This window comes from Arachis duranensis, chromosome 7 (genome assembly GCF_000817695.3).
Source record: "Arachis duranensis cultivar V14167 chromosome 7, aradu.V14167.gnm2.J7QH, whole genome shotgun sequence".
NCBI classification, from domain to species: domain Eukaryota; kingdom Viridiplantae; phylum Streptophyta; class Magnoliopsida; order Fabales; family Fabaceae; genus Arachis; species Arachis duranensis.
In genome coordinates, this window is record NC_029778.3 from 9,245,194 (window position 1) to 9,271,154 (window position 25,961).

General features: G+C 33.8%; 2 protein-coding genes across 4 annotated transcripts; one reads left to right on the forward strand and one right to left on the reverse strand.

The window, feature by feature from the left end:
• Positions 1–210: 210 nt before the first annotated feature.
• Positions 211–19,982, forward strand: LOC107457625 (anaphase-promoting complex subunit 1). 2 transcript variants are annotated; one of them, XM_021127375.2, is made up of 38 exons: positions 446–502; positions 689–752; positions 1,878–1,942; positions 2,055–2,139; positions 2,601–2,836; positions 3,012–3,117; positions 3,212–3,372; positions 4,129–4,316; positions 4,395–4,464; positions 5,128–5,295; positions 5,434–5,924; positions 7,476–7,935; positions 8,300–8,638; positions 9,266–9,349; positions 10,234–10,326; positions 10,395–10,454; positions 10,545–10,643; positions 11,032–11,172; positions 11,714–11,794; positions 12,140–12,211; positions 12,329–12,400; positions 13,539–13,632; positions 13,708–13,787; positions 13,934–13,987; positions 14,110–14,187; positions 14,443–14,564; positions 14,649–14,815; positions 15,105–15,181; positions 15,396–15,512; positions 15,601–15,702; positions 16,420–16,560; positions 16,662–16,835; positions 17,000–17,063; positions 17,168–17,307; positions 17,388–17,545; positions 18,509–18,587; positions 18,801–18,899; positions 19,376–19,982. In XM_021127375.2, the coding sequence occupies exons 3-38, from the start codon at positions 1,904–1,906 to the stop codon at positions 19,754–19,756; spliced, it is 5,172 nt and encodes a 1,723-aa protein (XP_020983034.1). In that variant the 5' UTR covers positions 446–502; positions 689–752; positions 1,878–1,903; the 3' UTR covers positions 19,757–19,982. The 2 variants fall into 2 exon arrangements, with proteins under 2 accessions (XP_015931282.1, XP_020983034.1); XM_016075796.2 differs by lacking the exon at positions 1,878–1,942 and having other exon boundaries at positions 211–502.
• Positions 19,983–20,036: 54 nt separating this feature from the next.
• On the reverse strand, positions 20,037–22,986 carry LOC107457627 (xylan O-acetyltransferase 1). Of its 2 annotated transcripts, XM_016075799.3 has the most exons (6): positions 22,805–22,985; positions 21,934–22,688; positions 21,670–21,841; positions 21,055–21,263; positions 20,798–20,956; positions 20,037–20,720 (listed from the first exon to the last, which is right to left on the reverse strand). In XM_016075799.3, exons 2-6 carry the CDS (start codon positions 22,644–22,646, stop codon positions 20,372–20,374), a joined length of 1,602 nt encoding a protein of 533 aa, XP_015931285.1. In that variant the 5' UTR covers positions 22,647–22,688; positions 22,805–22,985; the 3' UTR covers positions 20,037–20,371. The 2 variants fall into 2 exon arrangements, with proteins under 2 accessions (XP_015931285.1, XP_015931284.1); XM_016075798.3 differs by having other exon boundaries at positions 21,934–22,986.
• Between the last annotated feature and the right edge of the window lie 2,975 nt (positions 22,987–25,961).

Genomic DNA, 25,961 nt, shown 5'->3' on the forward strand with positions numbered 1-25,961 from the left:
GGATTTATGTGGTGTTATTTTTAAATGTAAAACCATTTAATTTATGAAAGATATAAAAATTAGATTGTCTTATTTGTGTATCTTTTATACTCTTAAAAAATACCAAAATTATGAAATAAAAATATATTGCTACTTTAACTTTTATATAAAAAATTGTCTAAAAAAAGAATTTTTTATTTTAATAAATAAATTAATTATAATAATAGCTACTTTAACTCAAACCAGAGCTTAAACCAAACCTCCCAATAAAAAAGGAAATGGAGAAAATGTCGTCGAGCATTGGCGTCCGTCAATTAACGGTGCTCGGGGAGTTCAAGCCGTTCGGTCTAATCGCCGAAGCACTTGACGGAAAAGTCGCCGACGACGCTGTCACCGACAAGTACGAATACTTCCTGTTCGATCCTGAAATCACGCGTGACACAGACGTCGAAGATAGTTGCGACGAGGTCTCTTCCGCCTTGACCAGTTGCGGCGATAACGAGCTCTTCATCCGAGGCAACCGGTAAGTAAAACCCTTATTTATGTCCTTATTTGATTCTGTAGCTGCAGAAATGAAGAAAATCGACGGCAACGAGATCGTGTTGAGCTTTAAAAAATTTCAGTTTCAAATGCTGCATGATTGTTCACTTCGTTTGGATTCACGAGCTTTGTGCTGTAATCTAAACGCACATGGTGATTTGTGACGCAGGATTATTTGGTCGACTGGTGCAAGAGTGTTTAAGAGATTTACCTTGCGGTCACCGGTTGTTAAGGTGTGAATTTTTGGCCTAAGCTTTATTTATGTTGTAGTAGTGGTTTTAAGTAGACTGAACTTTGGTTATGAAGTTAAGGATTGCTTTCCTGTAATCAATTTATGGTTACATTTGGATTGCTTCACTGTGTAGTATTTTATTTTATTTAATGCTTTTAAAGTTAAGGAACATTATTTTTATGTAGGTTGTTATAATTTTAGTTGTTGCCATATATTTTGTTTGATAGATTTAAGTTTGACGTTTAGGTACTTGCTTTGCTGTTACTTGTGATCAAATTACAAGTACTCTTTTAGAAGTGTACTAGCTCTGCTCATAGTTGTGATTCGAATCACAAGTACTCTATTTGAAGTAAGAACAGATGCAGTTCAATTTTCACTCTACACTTCCTAATTCTGAGCTTAAGTAACACTCGACTACTAATTCTGCAAATGCATTGAGATATCTTATAGGATACAGATCAACTCACTAATCTTAGTTACTTCAGGGTATCTTGTATCGTGTCATATTCATAAGTAAAATGAACCATGATGTGAGACCAATTTAAGTCACCTATTGGACTGGTGTCCTAATAGTTATCATGCTGCACAGTTTCCTTTGACGAGTTTGCAGAGGTAAGCTTTTCCAGATATATTGTTGCTCCTATTTGGAAACAGCCAGATTCCAGAGTTGTTTTTGCAATTTTGTAGCACTAGATACTTATGGAGTAGGCTATCTGGCATGGTTGATAAATATTGGGTATTTCATTTTATTTGTTTCAGAGATTTTGGCCGAGCTTAGGAAGTGAAAACCTTGCAGCAGCATTTAGTTTATGCTGTTGCTCAAGCTTTTCGTTTTGGTGGAGTGTTTTGATTTTGAAGGAAAAATTTGGCATTAGATCCGTCACTGGATAAACAGTTTTCATGGTCTTTATTTGGATTTTGGTGTCCAGCTTATAATTTCTTTTAGGGAATTTATATGGTAGGCATTCATATGATCGTTGAAACAGTGATGACCTTATTCTATTTATTCTGTTTAAAGAGGCTATATTTTCGTTCTTTTAAATCCTTGTTCTTAATAATGAAAACCCTCTTCTATCCAAGAATGTCTCCTTTCCCTTGACTTGGCTTTGACCTTTGGGTTTTCAAGGAGGTTGATATTTATCCAATCAGCTGATGGCTGCAATGTTGTCCATGCAACCAGGAAGTGCAATAGTAGATCTCTAAACTTTCAGAATACTGATTTATTTCCTCCGCTGTAGTAAAGCTAATTTTTTGTTCTACTTACTAAATAATTTGTTTTCAACTATTTATTTTGAAATTTTAGGTGTGCTGGTGTCGCATGGGTCATACAGCTGAGGCTCTTCTATGTATATTACAAATTGATTGTTTGACAATCTATAATAACTCTGGTGAGTACACTAAGTGAATCTCAACCATCATACGATTGAAAATTCAGAATGAAATCATATGGGATGGCAATGAAAGTAGTTTTATGGCTTGATGGTTTAAAAGCTTTATTTTAGTTATTGGAATCAGGTTTCTTCTAGTCATTATTGGTATAGAACCAATGACCTACAATCAAACTAGCCAATAAACTGCAGGTTTATGTGTATATGTTTTGTGTTTGTAGCACGGGGAAACTGGCCCAATTGTTTTATGGGTTAAATGCTGCAGCAGCTTTCTTTCTATAACCTTGACATCTGCATGGATTCTTCAATTTCATTTGTTGTGTTGCTTTATCAAGGAATTGATATGCCTACATGCTTTTTTTTTGGGGGTATTTGATTTCAAATTTGTGCTTTGTCTACATGCCAGCCTGTTAGTATTTTCACGTTTGCTGTGGTGGCTAATAATTCCTTTTGTTTCATAGGTGAAGTAGTATCACCACCACTTCCTCGTGCTGTTTCATCTATATGGCCTCTTCCATTTGGTTTATTACTCCAGCAGGAAGTTGAGGGAAATATACCATCACGTGCACCTTTTTCATCTACAAGCCCTTTGATTGGTGCTCGTGATATGTTTACTGCACCTAATCATATGCAAAAGGGGGAAGGAAATGCAGTATGTTCACATCTGATCCTGATGGATCCATTAGATGAACAAGAAGTAAGTTATGGCACCCTATGAAATGTTGCTGAGGGTTTTTTTCTTTGTTGTTATATCTAAGTTTTCAAATCTTGTGATGATGTTACATATCTAATGCATTATATTCTTGTCCTGGCAATACTAGTTATTGTTTTATTCCTTCTAAGCCTTTTCCCTTCAATTTCTGTGATTGTAGCCAATTTTTATTGAAGATCGAGGGAAATCAAACGTAATGAAGGAATATGATGAAAAGACAATTTGGACAAGTGATCGAGTGCCGCTTATGGCATCCTATAATAAAGGTTTCTTTCATTAAAGTTCTTGCAAGTAGTTTCTGGTTTCATTGTCAATGTGTTATTCTTATGGTAACTTTTTTATGGTGGTATATTGATTCAGGAAAGATGCAGCACTCATTATGGGTTGCAGAAATTATCAATTCTAACTTTGATGAGGCAACTGCTTGTTCATCAAATGTAAACCCTATGGGAGTATTACCCAAACACGTGTCCTTTCGTAGAATATGGCATGGAAAGGGAGCTCAAATGGCTGCTTGTAAGGTAGTAACAGTTTCTGTTATCTGGCTATGGTTGAATGTGTACTTGATTATGCAATTTAATTATTTATGTATTCATTTTGAATTTCTGAAGGGGAATGTCATTCATAAGTTAATCGTATACTTGTTTCCTTTTTTCAAGCAATCAGTGAGAATGTTGTTGATGCCATCTATGGTATAACATGTTCTAAAAGCTGTTTTATTTGTAATACTATCAGCTGAGGAATAAATAATGAAAATGAGGAACTAGTAATTAATTTATTTCTTAACTTTAATTATTAGTTTAACACATGCAGTGAATTTGAAATGATTGTCAAATTTTTTTAATATTTTATTTGATTTATTCTTCGGTTTTTAGTGGACCACCTTGTTGCACTAGTGCTTTGTGAATGTCTTTTAGAAGTCTATACACTATTACTGTATTATTTCCCTTTTATTTCTCACTGTAAGTTCCAACCATTTTCTATTGTATGCTAAGATTATCTTATTATTTGGTTTTGGTTTTATATTTACAGTTACTCTGCACATAACTTTAAATTAATTCCTTTTAATGATGTTTTGTAAAAGAATCTGTCCAAGTTGCCTAAATGTTTTTGTTGCAATAGAATCAACTTATGCAATTGAAATTTTTTATTCAGTTTAGACCAGTACCCTTAGTCCATAAATAAAGAGTTGAATGCTCTTAGTATTTATTGTTTCTGTATTCTTTTTCTTTTTTCTTTTTTTTTTGTTTATGAATTTTCGTTCAAATGATTGCTAGGTCTTCATGGCCACTAATGATGATGCAACTCCTCTTGTCTGCTTCTTTCACCAAGAACAAAGAAAGTTGTTGTCTGTTGGGCTTCAGAGTGTTGAGATAAATAATGAGATTGTGTTTGATGTTAAACCTGACATGAGCTGGATCATAGATGCGGTTGCAGCCTCACCTGTGACTGTAACTCGCCCCAGGTGAAAGTCTATTTCCACATAACATATTTGCTTTCATAAATATATATAGTTTTCTTCAAATATATATGTGCTTTTCAGGGTCAAAGTTGGACTACTTCCTTATTCAGATATCATTGTTTTGGCACCGGATAATGTTCTGCTTCTCTATGTAAGCGTTACGCATGGGTGGGAACCTATTGACTGACACATTCTTAATTTCTTTTCTTTGTCCCGACATTTCCTCCTGTATGTCTATTGTTTTATATCTACTTGTCTCTCTCTGGCATCAAATTGTATTTATGATACAATATGTTCCTTGGTTCCTTGTGGGTTAATGTTCGTGTTTTTTTCTTTCTCTTTTTTGATTAATGCTTCAATGCTAAAAATGTTGTTTCAATTATCACTTATTTTTTCAGATAATGGAGGTGACATCATTTTTTAAATTTACCTTTAAATATTTGAACTTCAGGAAGTCTTTTTCCTTAGTAATATTGTATTGATAGACTTAGTGGTTTGGTAGAGGTCATTAAGTTTCTACTAAGCAGTCATTTTTCACTGAATGATGCCTTTGACTTGTTCTGGCCTTGTGATGTTCAACTGATATGTTCCCAAGATTTTTGTTGACATGTTTTTTTATGTTGTCTGGATACAATTTCTTATAACTTATAAATGTAGCTTAAAACTTGGGAGTTTAAATTTTTTTAATTTTTTTTTATCAGATTGATGTTTTGTTCCTTATTTGACTATCTTCATTTTCTTATATAATATTTTCTGTGATTCAAGTGGCATCAAGATGTTAATATATGTTTTGGTATGTTTGCTTGTATTGTAGTCTGGGAGGCAATGCCTGTGTCGATATGTACTACCTTCTTGTTTAAATAAAGGTCAGCACTTGTATGATTTGAAGTTTCCAGAAACATCTTTTCCTAATGACTTAAAGATTAGTGGCCTGGCTGATGCTGTTGAGGGGCGTGTCAATGTAATAGTAAATAATAGGCAGGTATGAAGATTTGTAACTAAGGCTCCTTTCTTTTCCCTTTTCACTTAGAAGTTGCTGGCAGATTTTTTGGTACTGGATTCAAAGTTCTACTTATTAACAGGAAATCCTGATCTCGATATTCATGCCTTATATTTGCAGATGTTTAGATGTGCATTACGACAAAGTCCTTCATCATTATTAGCTAATGACTGCATCACTGCACTTGCTGAGGGGCTTAGTTCTAGTTTCTACAGACATTTTCTTGGTGTTTTCTGGAGAGATGGTGATCCTGCTCATTTATTGGAGGCGGAATCTAGTGTTGATTCAGAATGGGACTCTTTTTGTCATGTGATTATGCAATTGTGCAGAAAATCTAACGATACATCCCAAAAGTGTTCTGGTTCAGTGGCACACTCTGCTTGGGACTTCCTTCTCAATAGCCAATTTCATAATAACTTCTGTAAATTAAACTCCATGTTTGGAACATCGGGTGCGGCATCACTTTATCAGAAAACATCAAATTTCTCTAAATCACTTGTGGACGGTAGAGAGAGTTCTGAAAAGCCATTTTATTCGGATCTGCTAGTAGAAAGCCTGGACTCCCTTCATGCATTGTATGAGAACCTGAAATTTGACAATCTTCGGAAGAGGTATTGCCTTTGATATCTTATTTTCAAGCAATTTAGGTACCTATTTGCATTTGTCTCTGGTGGACATAGCTAAGTCTGTTCTGAATATCTCTTATTTCCATTCTGGTAGGCGTTTTGCCTGCTAATGCTCACTTGGTTTAGCAACCAGCTAACTGATTGGGTTTGGTGATCGTAATCTTTAGTTCTTGACTACCTACTAGTTATTAATTTATTGTTATTAGTGTCAGGTTGGTTTGATTATGATATATCCCTAGTTTAAGATGAGTAGCTACCATTTATTTTATAATCATATAGTGACATTTTATTGCATGATTGTTAGAAATTCAATGGGCATGATGTTTTGAATTAGCAGTTGGTTACATTTGTCTTGTGCAGTCTTCATATTAATGTTATTTGAATATAATCGATATTCAAAACATGGCTAAACAGTTAGTAGAAGACCTTGGTTTGTGTGTTTTGGGATTTACTACATTTGTTACCAGAATCCTATTGCTAGTAAATCAGCCATTCAAAAATTTGGAATATAAAGAAAAAAGACTTGTAAAGTAATCTACAAATTGCAGGATATTTTGGCGTTCTATTGTACTTAAAAAAAAAAAAGATGGAGCCGAAGAGGCTAATAGATGCAACAATGTTGTAGTATTTCTGCCCATCAGAATGGGAACTCTTCTATGGTAAAGATCATAAGCAGAGCACACAGAGAGGCTGACATTCCATAGAGTCTTTGCTAAGAAAGGCTAAAACGTTTTTCATTTAATACTTCTTTTATTGCTCTATTTGACACCTTTAGTAGCATCCATCCTTATGTTGGCTGTATTCTTCTTTTCGACCAATAGTTTTTGTTAGGCTCAATGTGCTTGTGCTGCCATTTTTCTTCTTGGCCTGCTGTTTCTATTAAAAGTTGAAAACTGCTGGAAGATCATCCACATCCATCAGTAGCCTCTGTTCGTCTGTATACTTGGCTCTGAAGGTTCTCTCAGGACTTCATCTGTTGTTACTCATTTTCTGCATCTCTATATTACTATAATTTGTAGATTTATGGTGTACAGGAGGGGAATTGCACTTGTTTTTCTTATGCTGTGGCCTAGAGAATAAAACTTTTTCTTGTGAGCCGAGTATTGTCAGCTAAATTGTGAATTTCTTATTCTTTCTGTTTGTTTGATTTTCAGATAAACTAGTTTTATGGGATAGAATTACACATTTAGCCTCTATTTGGTGTAAAGCTCTTGATATTTTTAGATCACTTTCCCTCTTGGTAATGTTGAGAGATTGGAAAACTATGGTTTACTAATCTTTTGTTATTTTATTTGGAGGATTTGTTATCCTGCCATCTTCTTGTAGCATTCTTTCCGTCTTAATGATATTTATTTTAAAAAGAAAAACTGTTCTTAACTTATTTTTTCTACCATCTGATTTATGCATTTCTTCTTGTTCTGTATGTTGTATGATTTCCAGTGTTTTCCTTAGTAATTAGTTTTTCTATTTTAATTTTTCTTTTTTGGTTGAAACTATATTTTTTCTGTGATCCTATATGGTAGTTGTTGTTTATAGGGACTTGGAGCTTCTAGCAATTCTGTTGTGCAACATTGCTGAATTTCTTGGTGAAGACAATTACTTAGACCACTATATTCGAGATTTCCCTGGCCTCTGTAAAAAGTTTATGCTGTCTAGACCCACAAGTTCCCATAAAATTTGTCCAAGTTTGTTCAGATGGCTTGAGAACTGCTTGCAACATGGATGCAATTATACCAATATTTGTGATCTTCCGCCTTTAGTCCGTAGAGATGCAAGTTCTGTGGTTAGCTTGGCCCGACAAATAGTTTCCTTTTATAGTATATTATCTGGTGCAGAATTGCAAGGGAAGAATCTTTCTTCTGGGGTTCATTGTAACATTTCCATGGGATCACATGGTTCAAAGGAGGAGCTTACTGTTTTAGCAATGGTTGGTGAAAGGTTTGGACTTCAACAGTTGGACTCACTTCCATCTGGCATATCACTTCCACTTCGTCATGTAAGTTTGAATTTCTTGAGGATGTTTTATGTCAATTTATAATCTGACAAATTTCTTCATGGAGTACCTCATGCTGCAGGTGGTATTTTTTTTCCTGATATTTAAAACTGTATGTTTTCTTATTTCTGCTTGCATAATCTTGATAAGACAAAATGTATCAGATTTTGCCTGCTGTTTTTCTTACATTTCTTTGATTGTTTCAATTATCTTGTAGCACTATTTCTTTTCTTCCTTTTTTCTTTTATTCTCTATAGTCCCATTTGCTACTATGGTATTTTTCGTCTTCGATTATTCAGGCTTGCAAGGTATCCGTTTTAATAACTTGATTGAGCCCTTAGCACCTAATTACTGTTATGCTTTCTAGGCATTAGATAAGTGTCGAGATTCTCCCCCCAATGACTGGCCAGCAGCTGCTTATGTTCTTCTTGGTCGACAAGATTTGGCAATGTCAACTTTATCACGTGAATGCAAGTATAGAGAAATTGAAACACCAACTAATGTGAATGTAATCTCTATGTCCACACCTTACATGCTAAATCTACATCCAGTCACAATATCCTCTACTATATCTGATGCAATTGGATTGGAAGGAACAAAGTTTGAGGATACAGATTCAGTTGATGGGTCTATGACTGATGGTATGGAGCATATTTTTAACTCGAGCACACAATTGCGCTATGGTCGTGATCTGAGATTGAATGAGGTCTGTTTTTGTGTTGTTTCACTAAACATAGGAAGTTTGGAATAAGATTGATTAGATTATTTATATCTTGCAGTGATACATTCTTCTGATCCTTCTTGTGGCTTGTCTATTAAGAAAGTGATTATTTTGGGCTTCAGTTTACCATTTTAGGCAAGGATCAGTAGCCAGCTTTATTGCCAACACTATACATGATCCTGAGAATTTTTGCATGATGGTTAATATTAAGCCTTCTTGTGTATGTTATGCATAACAACATCTAGTTTAGAAGATTTTCCATAGGTAGATTTTTATTTTTCAATTATTTCTTGCTCTTCTAAGGAGGACCCTTTACCCTCCTTTTATCTTGTATTTTTCTTCTCTCCGTAATAGTGATATTCTTCTTTTGTCAATGTATATATATTGATTGTTTGCAGTTGTAGAAGTTTGAAATTTGCTGACTTTTCTTGATTTTTGGATTATTCTAGGAATGGTTGTATGGTAGTGATTGTCCTCTGCTATCTACTGCATGGTCTATTCTTGCAGTATAATAACGACCCACTGTCACTTGATAAGTGTTTCACTGTTGCAAAAGCTACCCATAACGTTTGTTCCTGTTTTCTTGAATTTGGCTCTTGCTACTTTTACTAGGTTAGACGCCTTTTATGTTCTTCAAGGCCTGTGGCAATTCAAACATCTGTCAGTCATAGTGCGTCTGATCAGGACCTCCAGCAGGTATGCCCTAGTTTTAAACAGTATTTGATTTGGCAAGTAATTATTTAGTAAAAAATCACTTTATTACTGATCTAACTGACATGGTGTTGCTAGTAATATTCTAAGCAAGTCCCTTCTGCCTTCAACATTCTTTCATATACCAATTTGAATTACCTAAACTGTCTTACCATGACATGTGGCATACACAACCATTAAGTGATATCACTCTAGGTAGTGTCACCTACATGCATCAGATAATGCCAGTGTTCTATTATCAATTGTATTTTCATACAAAGTAAAATTACAGCTTTGTCCCTGAAAAGTTGTAGCTGTAACAGATTTATCCCTAAATAGAAAACTCATACTTTGGTCCCTAAATTTACACACATGCACAACGACTTAATCTTAGGGACCAATGGATTAAAATTTATGAATCCTAAACCGCAGATATATCTGACCTTGTATTTCCTCAACCCGTTTTGACTACAAAAAATTACACCTGATTATTGTGAATTAGAAATTTTGGAATTTTTTAATTCACATATTGTGGGTTCCCCCAGCTCTTGCTCTAGTCAGTAATCAATTGTTGGTCAAGTTTTAATTTCTTGAAATTTGTAGTTAGTTCTTTCCAATTATATCATTTTCCTATGGTGTGTTGACATGTCATTTCGTAAAATAATAATAGTTGACTGTCCAAGAACTGAACTGGCCTATGAATATAATTCCAGAGACTAAATTGACAGTTAGAGAATTTAGGAATGGAATTGAATCACACTTGCAATTTCACGTTCAAATTTGACCTTTACTCAAATGTTCTTGATATTTTTCTTGCTGACTGGATATGTTTTTTCCTTTTGGAATATTTGCCTTTGACGTTTTCCTTTTCCTTTTTAACTTTTGTGAAGGCTCAATTGTGGCATCTTGCTCAAAGGACCACTTCACTTCCTCTTGGACGTGGGGCATTTACTCTTGCTACTATATACACACTATTAACTGAGGTGCTCTTACATTTAACTACTTTGGATTTCATTGTAGTTTACACTTTCTTATGGGACTTCTATAATAGGCGTTTACAGTTCCCAAGCTTGTACTGGCTGGTCGGTTGCCTGCTCAACAGAATGCGACTGTAAGTTTCTATTGTGTGCTTTTGAAGTTAGTATTAACTTTTCACTTTCTTTGTGTTTGTCATGGCTTATATACTGTTGTCCACTCGAAGGTTAATCTCGACCCCAACATCAGGAACATACAAGAACTCAAGTCTTGGCCTGAATTTCATAATGCTGTTGCTGCTGGACTTAGACTAGCGCCCCTTCAGGTTTGACATGGATTATGGTTATGTTGTTTCAGGTGCATATTGATGCATCCAGAACTTATGAACACAGTTTTCTCACTCTGATTTTTTGGCCCAACTTCAGATCCTCTCCTGTTCAATATGGAACTTTCTCATGTTCATTATAATTATGAGAGGATCCTTATCCTCTTTGGTTTCTAAAATTGAGTTTCTTTCAAGTTTGTTAGCAAGAGATGCTCATGTCTGTTCTTTTATTTGGCCCTTTGGAATGACTTAGTATTATTCAGTTTTTTAATTAAATATTGGATCTTGTAATATTACTTTTCATGCGTAAGAAGTATTTTCTTCATGTAGCTTGCATAATGTTATATCTTGGATGTCTTTTCTCCATAATGCACATACCCCTTTGCAGGGAAGAATGTCAAGAACGTGGATAATATATAACAAGCCTGAGGAACCAAACTCTGTTCATGCTGGACTTCTTCTTGCTCTTGGATTGCATGGGCATCTACGTGTATTAAGTATTACTGACATTTACCAGTATTTTAATCAGGTTGAATCCATTGGAGGTTCCTTTAATTTTGTTATCTTAATTTTAGCACTCTATTATATTCTCATGGTTTATTTATTGATTGTATTAGAAAAATAATTAATTATAAATTTGAATTGGAATGATATCTGAATGAACTAATGCACTGAGCTATGTATATCCCATAGTATTCACTGCTGCTTTTTTAAGTTCATTGTATATTTTTTTGACACTGGATAACTATTTTGCTTTCGGTTGTTACCTTTTTAGTTGGACTCCATATATATATTTTTTTTTTCAAAAAAAAATTGACGAGGGTAATTAAACCATATACAAGGCTTAGGGGGTTAACTGCAACTAGGTAATTGAAGTTTCCAAAGGACAATAAACTGACTTTGCATTTACAGTTCTTTGATTCTTTTCTCAAGTCAGTGCCAATTTCAACTAATTTCAAGCACTTAATATTAATGGCCTTGAGGACATGTTTTCATCTTTTCTTTGTATTTTTTTTCTTTCAAGTTTAATTTTGTATGACAGTGGAATTATTGTCGCTACATTATTGCAGGAGCATGAAAGTACTACTGTAGGATTAATGCTTGGTCTAGCAGCTTCTTACAGAGGTACCATGCAACCAGCAATATCAAAGGTATCAAAACACAATCTTTTCCCCTTTCCAATGATAATATTGAAGATCCCAGCCTGCAGATAGCAGGTCCTAACTTGAATGCATTAGAAAGAATACCCTTTCCAATGAATTTTGCTAGAAAGCACACCCTCATCTACATAGTTGCTTGTTTTTTCATATTTATATGCAGACAAAGCAACAAGATGTACTATGCTTGTTTGTGATTTCCATGAAATCAGCCCCTTTTTATTCAGCGTCTATGGCAACATTCATCATACTCACAATCCCTGCATTTTATTTTGCTTCTGGTATCTTAAATTGGTCAAACTTGTTTTAGATGAGGACTGATCGATCTTCTTCTGGCAGAGTCTTTACATTCACATTCCTGGACGTCATCCTTCTTCTTATCCAGAGTTAGAGCTTCCAACCCTGCTGCAGGTACTTTTTCTCATGTTCTGTATATTTCCTCGAGAACATTCAATGTTTGTGTGTACTATTAATGTTTACACAATTCCACCCATTGGTTAATTTGCAAGTGCACTTTTTCCCTCTCAGTCAGCAGCTTTAATGTCTCTTGGGATTTTATATGAAGGTTCTGCTCATCCACAAACAATGCAGGCTTTATTGGTAAATTTATTTATCATTTTTCTGTTATTTATTTCATTCTTGAAAATTTTTAAGTTTTGTTTGCCTGTTATATTCAATCCATGCATGTATAGGAAACTATTGAGAATGTGGAATTTAGATAAGGAAGAGAACAAATACTATGAGATGATGTGAAATACATTGATATGATTATGTTATGGTGTGTTACAATGGAAAAAGACTAACTTCTATTTATAATAGTAGTAGTGAAACCTTAATCACCGATAAAAAAATAATAGTGTAGTCATGACCAATATCAAAATTAGTTCTAATTTCAAGATATATTGTTTTTTATTCTACATATCTTACAGAAATACTATTGATATCTCCTTTGTTTCTCCAGAAATACCTTGTATCTTAGCGTGTACTGACTAATCTGCTGCTTTCTGTGTTTGTCATGATCATTTGGCCCGTCAGCATGATTTACTTTCTTGCTGCCTCTTTCCCCTTCTACTAATTGCAATAACTTAAGAATTTTTCTATATTTATTATCATTTATGCATACGAATTGGTTTAACGGAGTTGTAATTTAATTGCTTCCATGATGTGCAATTATGCATATAGCATTGTTTATTTTCATTCTGCAGAAAAGTTGTTTAAGAAGTAAGGACCAGGGTTCCAATACATTTGGGGAACTACATGTTCAATAGAGTAGAATCTGGGAATATAAGCCTGGATCGGCATTTCTTGTTGATTTGCAACTATTGGAAGTAACTACTACGACTTTGATGCTTAAGTCAGCAAGGGCCTTAGTTCCATGCTCCTTCATTTATAAAGATCGGAGTTCCATCATTAAGGAGATTTAGTTCCATACTTCTTCATTATAGAGATGGGAGTTCAACCATTAAGGAGATTTTATCCCTTTACTTTTGGCTTTGGGAGGTGGCTTGTAATCTGCTTTTGGAGAGATAGAATCCCTTTAAGTTTGCTCTTCTGGGTTACTTATGGTTTAGCCATTAGACCAAATTCTGTTTGGGTCTTTTTGGCCTGGAGTATCTAGTCCATAACAATAGTACTTCTGTCTTTTCTAGTTGAATTAAGGTTTATAGGGTTGCGGTATCTTTGGTTTGTCATGTGTTAATATTTAATTTCATTAATTTGGCATGTAACTTTTTTTCAGGGTGAAATTGGGCGCAGAAGTGGGGGTGATAATGTTCTTGAGCGAGAGGGTCATGCCGTTTCTGCTGGATTTGCACTGGGCCTTGTTGCACTGGGTATGTGCTTACACAGATAACAGTTTTCTGATCCTGCTTTACTTTTTCTTTATCTAAAATATATGTTGCCTGAAGGACATGGAGAAGATACACTCGGTTTCATCAACACTTTCGTGAATCGTCTGTTTCTTTACATTGGTGGCAAAGTTCAAAATGTACGTTATGCAATCCACAAATTCCTTCTTGTTTCTGGTTGCAGTTAAAGAGGACTGTTAGTAATGTCTTCAAGAACTCTTACAATCTTCTTTCATTAGAAACTTTAGAATGTACTTTGCATAACTCATAAGTACTTTCAAAACAGGAGAGATCTCATTTTTCGACAAACTCAATGGATGAAAATCGTGGCTCTGCACAGGTTCAGTGAAGTCAATTGTATTTTCTTTATTTTTTTTTCTATAATGAATTGTGTATGGCAAATATTGTGATCATGATAGAAGGAACTGATCTAAACACTTCAACTTCTTCTATTTCATGTAGATGATGGATGGGACAACTATCAATATTGATGTAACTGCACCAGGAGCCACCGTTGCCCTTGCTTTAATGTTTCTGAAGGTACATCCAGTAAACTTGGTCTAAATTAAGTAATAGATATGTCAAGAAGTCTGTTTAGTTATTTATGCAATTTTAAGTACTTTTTACCTTTCTATATTGTGAAGAGCAGGTTCAGTATTAACACTTCCAATGCCTACATATTTTATAGCTTCCTTTTACCAATGTCGTTACATTGATGCACAAAAGCACATATTGTGCATGTGATATAAACTTATTTTGGAGTCTTTGTAACTTTGGGCTGTATTCTTTTGACAGACAGAATCCGAGGCAATTGTGTCTAGGTTGCCAATTCCCAGTACATATTTTGATTTGCAATATGTGAGGCCCGACTTCATAATGCTTCGTGTCATTGCTCGAAATTTGATAATGTGGAGCAGGTTTGTAATATTATATTATTTTTAGCAATTTACTGGGATCTGTTTGTCATCCTTTTTGCTTCACATTTGCTGCATATTTTGTAGGGTACATCCGTCAAAAGACTGGGTGTTATCTCAAATTCCTCAGGTTGTCAAATGTGGTGTAGAGGGTCTCGGAGGTGATGGTGAAGGTGATGATGTTGATGATATGGATGCTGAGGCTTTCGTACAGGCTTATGTTAATGTAGTGGCTGGAGCCTGTATATCTCTTGGTAAAATGCTTCTTGGTCTTTCTGTTGATATTATCACGAATTTAAGTAACATGGTGTTTCTATGTACCACTGATCTTTCTCTTAGAATTTTTATTGCCAAATTTCTTTATATCAAAGGTAATTAAGTGACTTGTACTATATAAATCATCATGGGCTACCATCATTGTTGATGATATTTAATTTAATTAGCTGAGGTTTCTTTTATGTTTTTAATTTCCATGCTAGGAACAACTCAGTGGTTGTGTTGTTTGATCTTTATTTTGACACTTGTTCTTCTCAATCATGTCAGGGCTGGTGTTTGCTGGAACAAGAAATGGAAATGCACAGGAATTACTTTATGAATTTGCTATATACTTTCTGAATGAGGTTGGTCCATTTAGTTATTAATTAGGGTTTAGCTAACATGTGTCCTTAGGGCACATGTTAAGTTTGCAAAACTTTTTAAAACTTTTTACTAATAGTAAGCTTATTATGTGCCCTTAGGACACATGTTAGCTAAACCCTATTAATTATTACACTGATTAACTCATCCATGCATGTTAAGTGGATGGTTTCCAAATAGTTTATCTTTATTTTACAGATCAAGCCTGTTTCCCCTACAAGTAGTGGAAAGGTTTTCCCAAAGGGGCTGTCTCGCTACATAGATCGGGTCACATTGGAAACATGCCTTCATCTGATTGTGCTTTCTTTATCTGTGGTACATGCTTTGCTCTTGCTTCCACTTTTAACTAGTTATTATATTGAAAGTATGGGTGAAATTCTACAGTTGAACTTCTGCATTGCAGGTTATGGCTGGGTCTGGACACTTGCAGACATTTCAATTGTTGAGATTTCTAAGGAGCAGAAACTGTGCAGATGGGCAATCTAGTTATGGTATTCAGATGGCAGTAAGTGTTGCAAACACCTCCCTTCCCCTTCTCTCTCTCTCTCTCTCTCTCTCTCTCTCTCTCTCTCTCTCTCGCGAAGGAATTTGTTTATATTACAACAACAAAGCCTAACTCCATTAGGTGGGATCAGCATCTTGGATCAAACGACGCCATAGCGCAATATCATATATCATGATTGCACTAAGCTTACTTTTGCTTAAATCTCTATTGACTGCTCATTCATAGTCTTCTTAGGTCTCCCTGTATCCCTAACCACTAGTCTATCTTCCATCTAGTCAACTCTTCTAACTAGATGCTCTGTTGGTCATTGCCCAATATGTCCAAACTATCTAAAACGAGATTTCACCATCTTTTTAACAATAGGCGCCACTCCAATTTTTTCTCTCATATCCTCGTTTCTTTTTTGTCCATTTACATATGATTACTCATCATCTAACTGTAATTTATGTATCTCTATAAGATTGCTATGATGTGGGCTAGCTTTTGTTTTTCATCTGAAATGTGTGTACCTGTTTATTCATGTACATAAAGGAGATAGTATTGTTGACAAATCACTTTGAAGTTCAGATACTTCATACTTTTGGAAAAATATACTTTAATCACATTCTCTATATTCTAGCAAAATCTTGTATATGCTTTAAATTTATTTATTAAAGTGTTATTTGGCTTTCTTCGATATCACTTCTAACTTTGGGTCTTATAAATCTGCTATTCTAGGTAAGCTTAGCTACTGGTTTCTTGTTTCTTGGTGGTGGAATGCGAACATTTTCGACAAACAACAGTGCCATAGCAGCCTTGCTCATTACTCTATATCCACGCATGCCCACTGGTCCGAATGATAACAGATGCCACCTTCAGGTATATCAGATATCTGGAATTGTTGTTGCAATGAAAATACTCAAGAGTGTCTATGTATTTTATTCTTTGAAATTATGCTCTTCTAAAAAACTCTTTTACAGGCATTTCGGCATCTCTATGTGCTTGCTACAGAGGCACGATGGGTTCAAACTGTTGATGTTGACACAGGTCTGCCTGTTTATGCTCCTCTTGAGGTCACAATCAGAGAAACTGAACATTATGCTGAATCAAGCTTTTGTGAGGTCACTCCTTGCCTTCTTCCAGAAAGAGCTATTGTAAGTCTGAATTGTCTTCTGTCTTACTTGGGTTTCACTTTCTGTAGCCATTTATTCTGTTTGAATTAACTTCTGTTTGATTGATTGGGAGTGAATCTATTTCCTAGTATTTAATTGGAGAAAAAGAATCACGGTTCTAAGTTTTTTGGTTTTGATGGCTGCAGTTGAAAAGAATACGTGTTTGTGGGCCTCGCTACTGGCCTCAAGTAATAGACTTTGCCCCTGAAGGTGAACAATAAACTATTATTCTATCTAGATGATCTCATAAGAATTTGACATTTGTATTGTATTCTTTTGAAAAAACTAACCCCATATTATGCATTAAATAACAGATAAACCTTGGTGGAATTTTGGTGACAAGAATAATCCATTTAATTCTGGTGTTCTGTATATCAAAAGAAAAGTTGGAGCCTGTTCATATGTTGATGATCCCATTGGGTGCCAGTCGCTCTTGTCACGTGCAATGCACAAGGTTGAAATTGCATTATATTTCATTCTGTTAGACAATATTTCATAAATTCTTTACAGCCAGTTTAACTTTTGTTGGTCTAGGTGTTTGGCTTGACAAGTTCAAAAGCATCTGATACAATCTCAGACATCCATAGTGGATCTAGTGCTGCCACAGTTGATCAGTTGGTCAGTACCTTCTCATCTGATCCCAGTTTGATTGCTTTTGCACAACTATGTTGTGACCCCTCTTGGTATAGCAGGTAAGATCATATTGAGATATTATTTTCTTTTTTTCATCCTGTATCTTTCACATCCATGCTCTGTTTTGATTTTATCTTTAGTATTTAATTCACTTTATTTATTTTTAAGCATGAAGAGTTACTTAAATCTTGTGATGAATAATTACTTGTCTGAAATAATGCCTTTTCATGAACAGTCTCTCTCCGAAAAGTTCAAATTACGGGATAAAGTGCATGAATTTTTATATCTTAACATGCCCCTTGGTGTACCAGCCACTTTAGGCTTGAAGTGTGGATATTGGACAGACTCATTCTATTTTATGCAGAAGTTTACATTTTCTTACGAAGGAAAAAGGAAAGAAAGGTGGCAGGGAGAATAATCCAATTCTGGACACTTGGTCATGTTAGCTTAAGCTTATTACTTTCTCATGAACTCTGCAAAAGTCTAATTTGCTTGCTAAGAGACACATGAATACTTTTACATTGTAACATACCCTTTAATGATTACAAATGCATAATTTATATTAGAGTGGTGCCAAGAGAACAAATCCAAGTACAAATTTCATATACGTAAAAGATCCATGCAACAATGCTAGATATTGATTGGATCCCCCCAGCCATATGTTGCCAACTGTACATATAATATTATTAGTGATTGCTTATTCATTTTATCTTGTTTTGAATTTTGCTCGTATTTGTCTGCTCTAGTAACATTAGCCAACTGATTGCATAAGCCGTATTGTTGACTTGATTGCTATCCATACAAACTTTTTGCAGTGACGCACAGTCCACAATTCTGTTTTCTTTTTCCATTTTTTGGTGCTATCTGGCCATTTATGTTTCATTATTACTGACATTGATATTGAAGATCGTATTTCATAAGTAAAAGATCATAAAACCATGCAGACTTATAGCACTCAGCGTCATTTTCCTTTCTATAAATATATACCAATATCTGAATAACTGAATGAAACTTGCTTGCAGATCCGATGCTGATTTCAAGGAATTTTGTTTGCAAGTATTATTTGAGTGTGTGAGCAAGGATAGACCAGCTCTTTTACAGGTAAGTATAACAGATGACTACCGATGCATTATTCAAGTACTGTCAAGAAATCAAGATATGCTCCTCTCACAGTTGATATATATATGTATATAATGAACATATTAGTTTATGTTTGCTTGCTTTAGCATTCAAATCATATTTTTTCTCATTTTTTAAAAATGTGGCGTTATGTTTACTGACAGTACCCTGTTGTTCTTTTTTTTCCTTTCTCAGGTATATTTATCATTGTACACAACTGTTGAATCAATGGTTGGCCAAGTTACTACTGGTGCTGTTGTTTTTGGGGACTCACTATCTATATCTGCTTTTAAGGTTAGATATATATTTACCGTTTTCTAGTTATACCTCCTTTTTCAATTAACAATGTTTCTGATTATTCAGTTGGGGTGTTTATCCCCTTCTGGCCTCTTAGATTTGGTTCTTACGTTTAAGGTATTATTTAAAGATGGTTAAAGAACCAAGCAACATATATGTTGCCTGGACAAAATACCAATGGATTCCATCATATATGTTGCAATTAAACATCACTTATAATGTTCACTAAAGATGAGGTAGATGATGCTTAGTACATGTATCCGTGTTTGTTTCTTCCAATCAAGTGTATTTTGAGGTGATATCTCAACAATCTGCATGAACATGAGCTTTGGTGCAATAGTAAAATTGCTCGCCTGTTCATAACCTGTTGTTCATGGGTTCTCAAGGCTGTGTGCATTTGACACAACACAACACTCACGTGTCCCTCATAAGCATACGTGTGACTTAACATGTTCAATTATATCTGCTTGCAGCTCGCGCTGACTTATATTGAGGCGTTGATGACTCAGAAATTATCTGCTCCAAAAGGAGGAATCATACAATCAACATTTGTAGGTTCTCTTAGGAAGCAGGTGGAAGAGCTCCTAAATGGTTCTCAGGAGTTGAGGGATGATTTTCATAAATATTTAAAATTGGGGACATGGCCTAATGGGGAATCCCAAGATAAACGTTCGATACTACTTTCTTGGTTCCTTCATTGGTATGATGTTCCAACTTCATCTGCAATCAAGTTTGCCATTGACAGGGTCAAGCCTAAGCTAATGTCTTCATCTTCGGTTCCTTTGTTGCATCTTTGTTTTCCCAGAACTCATATCAACGTCATTAGTGAAATACATAGATGCTTTTCATCGTAGGTTAGCTTTTAATCTATTGATTTACCGATTCTGATGTACCATACTTTGTAACTATATATTATTATATCTATTTATGTATTACCAATTATGATATCGTATGTTTTATGGCCTTGCATTTGGGGAATTGCAATGACCAAGTATAGTGAGCGTTAGTTTCGATGGGAATTATCTCTCATGGATAGCTATTGCTAAATTATTTTTAAGAAGCACAAGTATTTTGATCTTGAAAGATGAAGCAGACTTTAAAAATAAACTAAACCGAACCCTTATACAGAAAATGTTGATAGTGACATTCATTGTGTGATTACTTTATTTCTTTTTCAAGGATAGATTGTACAATTCTGGTGCTTCCGTTGCATCCGACCTTAGGCTAAAGTTGGTTTAACAAATGGGAAAGTACAACAAAAAAAGAAGGAAAATGCTGTCCATGTCCTACAAAAACTAACAGTAAATGACTTGAGTAACAAAAAAGCTTATAGGGACAACAAACGCTGTTGCACTGAAGGGGACCAAAAAAGGAGAACTTTTTCTTTAAGTAAAAGAGAAAGAATAACAATTAAGTAAAAAAGAGAAAAATGAGAAGTATTGTATCAAAGTATCTATATGTATTTGGGGTCAAGATTGAGAAATGATACGTGTGTAAAGGAACTCATTCCAAGTGTCAGGCAATCCTGGTAGACACCAATGAATGCAATCTGCATAAGTAGCTGGGTCAGCTTGCTGTTCTTTTGTTAGCATCTTCCCTTGGCGAATGGTATAAACAGATGTATGTGCATCTTTCCTGAACTCTGATAATGTTGTTATGTTAATGAAATACACTGGAACCTTCATTGACTTTGTAACATTGTTGGCTATCACAAAAAGTCTTCTATCTGTTCCCACATTCAATGGGGTGGACATGTTTGTAACCGGAGTGGTTTCCTTGGCACATTTTATGCCTTCTGGGTTGTTCCAATCCTCACTCCTACAATGTGCAAATTTATTCATTATTATTATTCACCAAATAAACTAGCAAAATCCAAAAGGTTAGTGATTAATTACTTGATATGAAGAGGGGAGGTGCTGGTGAAGAAAACTTTGGTTCTATTTGGGTCAATGTTGGCATCCACCCATTTTGACCATGTATCAAGCACTCTCGCATATGCTACTGGCCTTGGCACTTCATCATATTCCGTGGACCCTTCATCAAACGTCCCTCGTCTATACATTGCATAAGGATCAGTGTCATGAATTTGCTTCAAAGCTAAGAATAAGATAACTTAGAAAACAAGAAATAGTGTATATATTATTGTGCTCACAAGACTTTCATGGCGAAAGTGTTCATCCACCAAATATATGTGTTGAAGATCAAGTAGTCCACATTAATCCAATTCACACCATGCTTTTCAATGGATTCAGGCATGATTATCCGGTTCAATATGCTGTGCATGTTTGGATCATCTGAATTTGACTCTACAAGGAATGGTGCCCAATAGAACTCCACCGTAGTAGTAGTGTGGTCCGGTTCCTGCATGCGCATGCATCAAAGCTTAGTTAATCAAATTGAGAAAAAGAAAAGTAAAAAATTACACTCACATTTTCTTGTACGCTAATCAACTTTGGCAATAAAAGAATGAATCGGTCAAATATATAGACAAAATATTACGGGTACACAAGTTACATAGCTCAATCAAATTGGAGTGGATCCCAAGCAATGGTACTTTATTTTTAATTTTTTATCTATATATATATATATATATATTCCCACCTGTATATGATGTCATACTAGTGCTTCATGGTTATGGCAAATTATTATAATGTATGATGATTAAAGAGAATGAAAAGTAGCTTTCTTCTTTTCATTTTACCTTTTATTTATTTTTATATAGTTTAGCTACATGAACTCTAAAAGAAGAAAAAGGAGAGATAGTAACCTCAATTTTGAAGATAGCAAGAGAACCATCCTTGTACCATGTTTTCTGCTCCGGAGGAGCCACAGATTGAACCATACAAACCATTGATTCCCACTGGTTTCTGTTCAGTGAGTCTCCAACAAACATTAGCCTCTTCCCTCTTATCTTCTCAAACAATAGCCTTGGCTTGAACCTTCAAATTAAATACGCAACCAATAAGAACATAACTAGCATCAATTAATTGGAAAAAAAAAAGGGAAAATTGATTAAAAAAAATTTATTTACTTGGGCATAGAACAATCTCTTGGTTGCCACCTCCAATTCTGATAGAGGGAATCAGGTCTTCCATTTCTCATGCATGTGACTTGTGAAGTGAGGAACTCACACTGTTCTTCTTTGTACAAAGGATGTGTTATGTTATCAAAAACCCACTCTCCATTGAACAAGTCACAATCTTCTGGTGGCAACACAACTACCTCCTCTTCTTCATCACCATCAACATCATCATCATCATTCTCCACAACTTTCATCTCAATCTTCTTATTGTTCTTATTCTTCTTTGTCTTCTTCTCTTGTTCTGCTGCCACAATCGTTTTCAAATCAACTCGTTCTTGGGGTTCTTCAGAATCATTATCCGTTGTTGTTGTTGTTGTTGTTGTTTCAAGTTGAGTCCTTGATGAACTCTTAGAAGAAGAAACAGTGACAGTGACACTGTCTCCGTTATTATTATTACTACTACTGCGATGATCTTCTTCATCTGCTTCTTCATTATTATCCTCTTGTTTCTTGGTGGTGATGACACTTTGAACCACAGTAGTAGTTTCTTCTTGCACGTGTTTTGAAGATTCTTGAATTTCTTGAGCCTTGTGAGTAGAAAAGGGAAACTCAGCAAGGGACTTAACATCCTCGTTGTACATGAAGACTCCAAAGAGGAAAATGGAGAAAACAACGACGAAAACAGAGAGGTTGTTGTTCTTTCTTGCCTTCATTGCTCCCATTTCTGAGTTGAAAAGCGGAGTCTTTCGACGAATGATAAAGGGCTGCATGATAAAGAAGAATATGTGATAAGAAGATGATGAATGAGATAAGAGAGAAGAGAGGTAGAAATATAGAGACACATTTGAGAAAAAATAAATAAGAGATAGAAGAAGATGACTTTGTTTGTTGAAATTAGGGGTTTGGTGGAATGGCCTTGTCTTGGAAGGAAGTGAAACAGAACACAAGAACAGAGAGAGATAGAGAGAGAGGAGGGAGAGTTGTCTTTCTCAGCTCTCAAGTTTCTTTATCTCTTTACTCCATTTTGTTCATCCATTTCCACTCTTTCTTTCTTGGAGAAATCTTTTCTCTATGTTTTATGTGTTTTCTTTGTCTAGGACTATTTCTGTTTTTGTAGAATTTTACATTATTATTGAGTAGATAAGTTAACCGTGGAAACTCTTCATAAAATTGTTTTTATACCAAGTTACTAGTTAAAAATTATTAGATGATTTAATATATCTGACTAAATTATTATTTAACAATTTTTAATTATTAATTTTATATTAAAATAATTACACATGAGTTTTCACCTAATTTCATATATTTCAGTTATCTTTTTAATACGTATTTGATCTACATATTAATTATATTGCTATATAGGTTTACCTTAGGATAAATGGTTATATTAGTTTCGAAAATCACTTATTTTTTAAATTAATTTTTTTGAAAGATTTTTTTAATTAAATTCATTTTTAAAATATTTTAAATTAGTCATTTTATCACTTTTGTTGTTAACGACGTCAAAGTTTGTTGATGTGACACGTTAAGTGATATCACAATACATACCAAGTAGTCCTAATTGACAGCTAACATGATAAGTTTATGAAATTATATAAAATAAACCCCAAATTGAGGGATTCCAATGCCTCAAGTTCTTCCTTCAATTAAGCTTTGATTTGATCTAATTTCGTAAACTTATCATATTAATAGTCAATTAATACTCTTATGTGTGTGTTGTAGTATCTCTTAACATACCACATTAATAAATTTTGGCGCCATCAATAAAAAAAAATGACAGAAGGACTAACACGATTAATTTAAAATCTTTAAAAGACGAATTTAATTAAAAAAAATCTTTCGGAGACAAATTTAAAAAATAAATGATCTTTCAAGGACGAATTTGATCATTTACCCTTTTATTTTTTTATTATTCAATCAAATATTTATATGTTTTAAAAATATTTAAAATAATAATAGATGGATATATAAATCAAATATCTTTGCTTATATAATTATGTAATTAAAATTTTCACTTATTTGTATATGATTCTCTTTGTAATCAAATCCCTCCTAAACAGAAACATGACAAAATAAGAAAATGAGAGTATAATTATTATTAATTAAGGTAATAAAACTCACACATAATAAAAATTATAGATACAATAGCAATGAATTCTTTACTATATTGCTTTATAATTTTCTTTGCTTTAGGGGATATTTTTCTATTTGATAGAGATGTTAGCATTATTCTTTTATCAATGGTTGAGATCATTGTAAATTCTTTTTTAAAAACTAATTTTTTATTCATTTTAGGGAAGTTAAATTTATAGAAATAAGAGTATCCATAGGCGACTCTTATCATTAATGAGAGAATGTAACCTCTAAAAAGCAATTCAATAACACCATTGGTGACTTGGTGTAAACAAGTTTTATACTTTCATTTTTAGTGTTCTTTAATTTGAGTCCTTGAGCCTTATTCTAAGTCTCTAACCTTATTATATTGAAAGAATTTCAAATGTAGTAGAGATACTGGTGTTTTAATAATTTTAATCGTAAATCTCAATTATAAAAAAATATATAATTTATATTAATTAAAATCAACGCTTAAAATTATTAGAATACCAATATTTTGGATATATTTAAAAACTTTTCTATTATATTATAACCGGTTGAACTCATCATACAAGACTTATGTATGTATACTTAAAAAAGAAAAAAAGACAAAAGAGAAGGATCAATTAATTAGTCTTTACTTTACTTTATTTAATTTGGTTTGAATTTTTAATTTCCCTTGATCCTTTTGGCAACTACTTTCAACAACAGATCTCCCTCTTAAAATTGAGACAATACGTGAGGAGTAATCTCAAAGCCTGCAAGCTAAGCTAAGGTTGGTAGAAGTCTCACTCAAAATGAAAAGGGTGGGAGTTTGGTTCTTTGGTTGACACCATGTTGTTGTCTTTCAGCTTTCTCATACTAATCTTTCATAGTCTAAGTTATTGTTAGTGTCTTAGCTTGTATAGTTATGTTTTCATGGTATATATGTTTTAGGAGGGCCACCATGGATTATCATGTTTCGATTTTTTTTTATTGAGATATTTACAGGATGATGAAAGTGATGTATGGTATCATCCGTCCAAAAGCAGTTTATCACAATTATTTGTTGGATCAATTAATTTAGCTACAAGTTTATTATACTGTGGAGTATAGTTACAGTGACTAAAAAACTTTAGCAACACTTAAAAAATGTTAATAAAATTAAAGTCATACTTTTTATATTTTAATAATATTTTTTTATTTTTTAAATTAAAAAATTGTTTTTAAATAATAAAAAAATATTACTTTAGTTTTATAAGATATAAATATTACATAGAATGTGTTAATTTTTTCGAATGAGGTAAATATTTCTTTATTTTTGTTCTCGGTACGTAAACACTTCTTCATCATATAGAATTAGCTTAGTAATTAATTACATCATGTACCATTTTATTTTATTTTATGATAATTTCTTTTGGTTGAAAATATATAATAGAATATGACACATTTAGTGTTAGTTTATATTACTTTTATAATTAATTACTTATGGTTCGTAAATATTTAAAAAGATTAATATAATATAGATGTTATTAAAAAAATCTATTGGCAGAATCCAGATTCCATATATAAGTCAACTATTAAGGCATTTGAATTCTTTTATTTTTGGGCTGTATTATTCTACTTTTTTAAATGGACTTCATTTTATTCTACTTTTTTAAATGGACTTCATTACATTAGTGATTCCCTGTAAAACTAGAGGGAAAACGAACTACAAAGCCTTTGATTTATTATGGACTTCCCATTAATTAATTAACACATCTTTAATTATCCAGAATGTTTATTCATTATATATGTCACCTCAATTCTATTATAATGATAGTTTGCTACTTTTCCTTTACCTCGTTTGGCAGTTGGCACAAGCCTTGAAGAAAGCTGTTGCTTCCTTTAATATTTATGAATCTCAATATATGACAGGAAAAAATAAATATTTTGTTAGATTGATTTTGAGAGGAGCAATGCTA